The sequence below is a fragment of the Bos javanicus genome, chromosome 19 (assembly GCF_032452875.1).
Source record: "Bos javanicus breed banteng chromosome 19, ARS-OSU_banteng_1.0, whole genome shotgun sequence".
Classification (NCBI taxonomy): Eukaryota; Metazoa; Chordata; class Mammalia; order Artiodactyla; family Bovidae; genus Bos; species Bos javanicus.
This window is the reverse complement of record NC_083886.1, coordinates 56,581,676-56,588,675: the sequence shown is the minus strand read 5'-3', so window position 1 is coordinate 56,588,675 and position 7,000 is coordinate 56,581,676. Positions and strand designations below refer to the sequence as shown.

Genomic DNA, 7,000 nt, shown 5'->3' with positions numbered 1-7,000 from the left:
TCAGCTTGCAGAGGCTATGTGTTTGTTGCACTGACTCCCAGAAACTTCTAAGAACAAGTTCTGATTCTGCAAGTACATTTCCCGAAGGGGCTTCAATTTTCCTGATCTATAGCAATATTGATATCTGGTAGGACATATGGGTGTCAATTGAAAATGGGTTTAAGTGGACTCTTCCGGTCACTGGTGTCCCAGTGAAGCAGATGAAGTGACAGAAATCACATAAACAGAAGCCAGGGCTTATCTGGAAATGGCATCAAAGTCACCCAATGATGGTATCAAGCCAGCAGTGCTTCTGCAGAGCATCAGAGGCACAGAGCCTGGGCAACAGAACCACTACCCAGGAGTGTCATGTATGCTGGGCACTCAGAAACTAGCTTCCAAGTCACCATCAGGTGACAGAGTGATCCTGTCTATCTGTAGCCTACCCCTTTCTCACAGAGCCCCAATGAGGTCCAGTGACCTGCTCCTCTGCATGACTATGTGCTTAGGGGATGCTGGTCCCAGCCCCAGACATCTCAGCCAACCATGGTAGTCCCATCTCCTTGCTAGTGATTGGTGAAGGAATGGACACAGGACATTCTGGCCAGCTGGTGTACCTGATTCAGGGGCACCTGAATCAGTTGCCTTACTCCTAGAGACACAAGCAAGAAATGTACCTTTACCTGCTTCTGGATGTGACATCTGAACTCCCGCAGCCATCTTGCAACCATGAGGAGAGCTGGTTTGTGACAAAAGTCTACAGTGCAAGGAAGTCCAAGAGAATTATGGCTTGGGCCCTGACTCTTCTGGACCTGCAGCCATTCTGCTTTTGGACTCCTCTCATGCCCTGGTTCTCCTCTTGTTTAAGACAACTGAGTTGGACTTTTCAGTTCTTTGCAGTTGGAACATCTTAGCTGAACCAAGTGTAGAAAATTTCCTGCAATTTACTTTTTCTGCAGTCATAAGAATTTTGACTCAAGTCCCCGCAAGTCATTTGTTTGTTTGATAAAATGAGAGAAGGACTGGAAGAAGGAGGCGAGGAAAGAGACATGAAGTGGCTGCATGGCAGTGCAAGTTCTGCTGACATGCATTCAGGGCGGGCAGGAAGACAGAAAACCGCCTGGTTGTGGATGGGGGTGGGGGGCGGTGGTGGTCCCTGGGACACGAGAGAGGAAACAATACTTAAATCATAACATTTTAAAACAGCGGTGACACAAAAGATAAAAATAATATTTAAAAAAAGAACAAAAGTACTGACATTTGGATATAACAACAAACACAGAGAGCAGACCCTCCTGTTGTGAACTGTCAGCAAAGAAGCTAAAGCAATTACTGTGACAGACGGGGGAAGGGGCCTGGGAAAAATGCTAACAAGCAAGAGAGGAGCAAAGAAAGTTCACTGTGTTCCCCGTGGTCATTATTAAACTGAGGTTCGTAAAACGCCACTGCTGCTTTTACTTTCATGTGTTTAGTTTTATTTCAGCAAATAAAAAATATTTTCAAGAACTTTCTTAGGTTATCCCTTTAGCGTACCCTCCTTAACTCAGTTGGCTATAGATTTTTCTGCCAGGGGGGTGATCAGAAGCAGGATCTGGACAGCATGGAAGAACCGCTGTTATTGTCATCATTGTGCATTCACTGACTCACAGAACTTTATTGACGTGCTAAGGTGGCCCAGACATTCTTCATGAGGTCATTCTGGCATTTTATTGAATGCTAACTGGTGAGGTTTTCTTTTCCTGCATGTGCACCTAGCTTCTCCAAAGGTCTTGATTTTTATTTGTTTGTTTATGGCTGTACCTCGCAGCTTGCAGGATCTTAGTTCCCTCACCAGGGATTAAACCCACATCCTCGGCAGTAAAAGCACTGGTTCTTAACCACTGGACCAGCAGGCAATTTTCCTCCACAGGACTTTAATTTCTCTAAAGGTAGGGACTGTGCTGCATATTTTATTTCTATTGACAGTGTCTAGCACGGGTCTAGGTGCGTGATAAGCACTCACAGAAATCTTAATTATATACAAAGTAAGTGTCATGGTTAAATAAGAGACACTCTTAGAGGGTCCTAACTCTGATACCATTGCTTTGTTCCAGGAGGGAAGGTGAGTCTTTGAATCAGACTTGTTTGCTTTTTTAGTGATGCTCCCCTACGCCTTGCTTCCATACAGTGACAGAAGCTTCCAGAAATTCTTCCAAGGCAGAGGAAGGTGTAGTGTTAATAGGCTGGATACTCGGGCAGCGGGACCTGATACTCTTCCTCCTTACAGCATCCCTGAATCTTTTCCACACTGTGTGCTGTGTTGGAGTGGGGGGCGGGGTGGGGGGGAGCTGAGGCTTCGAGCCAGCCCTTCTGGGCCGCTGCTTGCCTAGGATCTAATTTGGATCAGATGACAGGCTCAGAGGGGAACCCATGTCACAGCTGGGGCCTCCCCAGCAAACAGAAGCCAAAGGACTCAGGGACTTTTTTTCCTCCTTTGAGGACAACTGTCCTGACTCCTGTAACATGATATCTAAACTGTAAGATCTGAGAAACTCTGTATATGCTACATCTCTACATCTATGTATATAAGAAGCCTACAAGAGTCTGAAGATAACAAGGGCGTGGGTCCCAGGTTGGGGCAGAGTCACGGCCCAGCTCTCGCAACCCAGCTGTCATGGCGTCCTGCCAGGCGGAGGCGGCCTACATGTCGTAGAGCCGGAGCTGCTCCTGCACGTCACCATCGGACATCTCGCCAAAGGTCTCCTTGTTGTCCTTCATGAGCTTGAAGATGGCAGCCAGCTGTTCCTTCTTAACTCTGTCAAGAAGAAAGGATAAAGAGGAAAAAGGTGCCCCCAAGCCAGGGAGAGACAGAGGCTTGTGCATCCCATAGAGTCAGAATAAGGAAATGAAACAAAGACAAAACCTGCTCTTAACACAGGAGCTCGTTTGGTCTAAAAAAAAAAAACACGAGACTTCTACTAACTGGGGTTCTAAGTCTTGGGGTCTACCCTGGAGATTTGGGGACCCCAGGTTATCACTCAGGTTCTCGTCACTGCACTTCCCCATAGGCCTCCCTTTAATGTTGATTACACATCTCCCCAGGGGGTGGGCCACAAGGAAGGAGACGTGTTCCACTAGGTGACTGGAGAGCCTGTGAAGAGACATGTTAGAAACAGCCTTCGTTTAGCAGGGGCCCCAGCCTCCAGGATCTGATGATCTGAGGTGGGGCTGATGTGATAATAATAGAAGTCAAGGGCTCAAAAAATGTGATGTGCTCGAATCGTCCCGAAACCACCTCCTCCCACCCCTGGTCCCGGTCCGTGGGAAAGCTGTCTTCCACGAAACCAGTTCCTAGTGCCAAAAAGGTTGGGGACCGCTAGTCTAGATGGCTGAGCCAAAAGTGGAGGAAGATAAAACACAATTGGCTGGGAAACAGGGGCACGTACAGACGTGTGCGCAGGGTGCTTGGCCTGAGGGCAAGGGTGCGTGTGGGGTCTCACTGCCCAGAGGAAGGGGTGCCTTTTTCCAGTTTGCACAAGGACACCTTAGAGCCAGTGGGGGCTCTGCCCCTCCTACCGGGGAACAGCCCTGGCTAGAGATCAGTTTTATGTTCACTGCACCTGGGCTGGGGGGTTGGGGGCTGGGAGTGATGTTCTGTTGTCTCTGTGAAGCTGGGCCATATCATCTGGCCAGCACAGGACACCTCCCAGCAATGCAAACATGAAAGGGTGGGGAGACACTTAGCTGCCGTGGGTTGCTTTCTTGTTGGCTCTGCTCTGCTGTGCTGTGCTGTCAGCCTGGCTGGGCCCTGCATGCTGGCACGGGCTCACCACGCCAGTTTCAGGCTTCTGTGATTCCTCCCTCCACCCTGTACTAGCAGATCGGCACGGGCCACCTTCAGAGGACGTCAAGCAAACGGCAAGTCTGTTCTGGTCCCTGCAGACCCACCAGGAGGCAGGGCCTCAGTACAGCCTCTGGGCACTCTGGCTTTGCAGGGCACAGCACTGCCCAGATGGCACCTCCATCCTGCCTAGAGGGGCTCTCGATCTATGTCTGGTCTTACACTTGTCCTAACATATTCCTTCTCCAATAATCCTTTATCTCCAAACAGCAGGCTGTTGGTTTTCTGACTAGAGCAGCAGCTAGAAGCTGAAATACTGAAGTCCCACATCCAAGCCTCTCTCAGTCACCCTGGAGAAGTTATTTCTACAATCCGCTTTCCTATCCAGAGGAGAAGGAACCTGTGAGAAGTCTGCAGTATCCTACCGTCTGAAGAAAGGAATACTATGGGTCAAGAAGCTGTGAGTTGAACTCCTTGGATGGAATCCAGATGTACAAGTGTGCACCCCCCAAAGGAACACAAATCTTCCCATGTGTCTCTTAATGGCCATGGGCTTGCACGTCCTGGGACGTCGTACTTTGCTGGAGAGTAAAAGGCACCAATTGAGAGAGAGAGCGAGCTTGAATTTTAATGGGTTCAAAAAGATTATTTTTGAAAGATAAAGCAAAATGGAAATAATCACGCAGTAATCAAGACCATCTACTCAAAGTTTATTGGACCAAAGGCTGAATACAGAAATCCAAGCCATAAGGAGTACATGAGGTTTGGTGCCTGCAAGCCACATTCAGAAAGTGTCCAGACAAACTTCATAACCTGGAAAGAGTCACCTATTTTTTCAATCAGACCCTGGCCTGGACAAGGACATCTCTTACTACCGCTGTGTGGGGCAGGGGCTACTCACAGGAGCACATCTGCTATTTGTTACGTGGTGCTGTGTGACTCTGCCTTTGTTCCCTGTTCCTTCCTAAACCCATGAACCTAAAGTACTAGACCCGGAAGAGAAGGTCCCTGGGAATGTAACCTGCCCTGGGAACTGACATTGAATGTTTCCCAGCCTTGCATTAGATACAAAAAGAAATTTTCTTATAAACTTAGTGCTTTAAAAAATGTTTAACCAATAAATCTAAAAACTGCAGATTAGTTTGGTATAGTATAAATATCGTCAAATATAAAATTCCAAGAGATGGATCTGGGACCCCACCTGATGATCTGGTGAAATTCTGACTCATCTATGAAACCGAGGAAAAGGCAGAATTGTTACATCCATTTTCAGCGAACACTATCGTTATTGCTTCTGCTAAAGCGAAGGTGGAGATGCAGCTGAGCTGGTAAGAACATGGTGAAAAGGCCTTTTCGCAACAAGAGGGCTGGATCCAAGCCTGCTCTGAGTGGAGGGTAAGGGCCGGAGGAAATCAACAGCTGGCTCTGGCGCTTTGCTGCCCACGCATCAACCATTGTCTCCCTCACCCCCCAATCCAGCCAGCTAAAGACAGAGTGGAAGCGGCCCCTAAGGGCGAGGAGGGTAGTCGACCCCCCTGAGCACCCAGTGGGCCCAGGCAGCACCCCATCATGTGTCCATCACACCTCAATGTCTCTCTTGGTTTGGCTTCGGTGATGAAAAGCGGAAGGGCTGGGATGAAACTATACTGATTTTAAAATGATGGCATTGGTGACATTGGTGATATCTCAGGTGTAAAGGGTGTGTGGACGACAGGAACACTGAGTGACAAGGAAAATAAAAGTCCAGGAAAATCCTTCAGCTAAACAAAGCAATCCACACAGACAGGGAGGAACGCCTCTGCAAGGGATCACCCCAGGCATTGTGGACCCTCCCAGCCAAGGAAAGTCCTGGAGTGGGGGTCGACTCCTGGAAGATTTATGTAGGAAAATGCACCCCAGGAGCCCACTTGCTCCTCTCTGGGGCTTCCACTGTATCGCTCAAGTTTTAAGATGCCAAAAGGAAAAGCCTTTAGGAGGAGCCTAAGGATAACTTCATTATTCCTCGGTTCTGTAAAGAGAAATAAGGGGAAAAGATCATTGATTTCACTCATATCATCTTACTGCGGGAAAAGAAGAGGGGAAATAGGGTGAGGAAGGGAATGTTTGGAATTGCAGAAGCCAGCCCAGACGCTAGGATCCAGACCCCAGGGGAGTCACCTGCAGCAGGATGGCCCACTAACCAGAGCTAGCCGGAGACCCTCTGCCAGGCCTCCCAGGAAGCGGGTCAGGCCCCACGTGTGGGTAGTTAGGCCAAAAGCTCCCACTTGTAGGTCAGTAGGCAGGTCAAGTCCTTCATGTATGTATTTAGTTCCGGTCCCACACATGGACAGTTAAACAGTCCCAAAGAGGGTCCCAAGTGTGGGGGGACTGAGCAGGTTGGGGTCCCACACATGGGTAGTTAGGCAGGGAGGGCCCTCAGTTGGGCAGTAGGGCAGGTAGGGGCCCACATATTGGCAGTTTCACAGTAAGGTCCCACTTGTAGGCAGTTGGTCAGGGTGGACCTTCAGTTAGGTAAGTGGGCAGGTCAGGGCCCACACATTGATAGTTGAGCAGGTCAAGGGCTCCATTATAGGTAGTTGGCAGACTGGGACCCACACGTGGGTAATTAGGCAAGTTAGATCCCTCAGTTGGGTATCTGGGCAGGTCAGGTCCCCGTGTGGGTAGTTGATCAAGTAGGGGTCCACGTGTAGGTAGCTGGGCAGGTTGGGTGCTACCAGTGGGTAATTGAGCAGATAGGGGTTGCTCACATTGGCAGCTGAGCAGATCAGGGCCCTCATTCAGATAACTGTACAGGTTGGGTCCCACAGCTAGGACAAGTAGGTGGTCAGGCAGGGCAGGTCCCACTTGCAGAGTGTTGGCAGTGAGTGTCAGACTTTAGTTGGGCAGGTAGGGTCCCCCACTTAGATATTTGGGGGTTCAGGTGTCCATGTAGGTAGCTGAGCAGGTTGAAGCCCAATTGTAGGTAGCTGACAGAGAGGGTCCCACATTGGGTATTTGAGCAGTCTGGACTGCACATGTAGGGGGTTGAGCAGGTTGGGTCCTCAATTAGGTAGCTGGGCAGATTGGGGCTCACTTGTACCCAGCTTAACAGGGAGGGTCTCTCAGCAGATAGTTGGCGGGGAGGTTCCCCCAAGTGTCAATGAGCAGGGCGGTCATAGATGGGTGGGCTGAGGCCTCACCTATATTTAGTTAGGTAGGTCA

General features: G+C 49.4%; 1 protein-coding gene across 1 annotated transcript in view; it reads right to left on the bottom strand.

Moving 5' to 3' along the window:
* Positions 1-1,431: 1,431 nt before the first annotated feature.
* The window catches only part of MXRA7 (matrix remodeling associated 7), a 31,794-nt gene continuing 26,225 nt past the window's right edge, over positions 1,432-7,000 (bottom strand). The window contains exon 4 of the mRNA XM_061392736.1: positions 1,432-2,773. Coding sequence (XP_061248720.1) covers positions 2,659-2,773 — 115 coding nt within the window. The 3' untranslated portion in view covers positions 1,432-2,658. The remainder of the gene's footprint in view (positions 2,774-7,000) is intronic.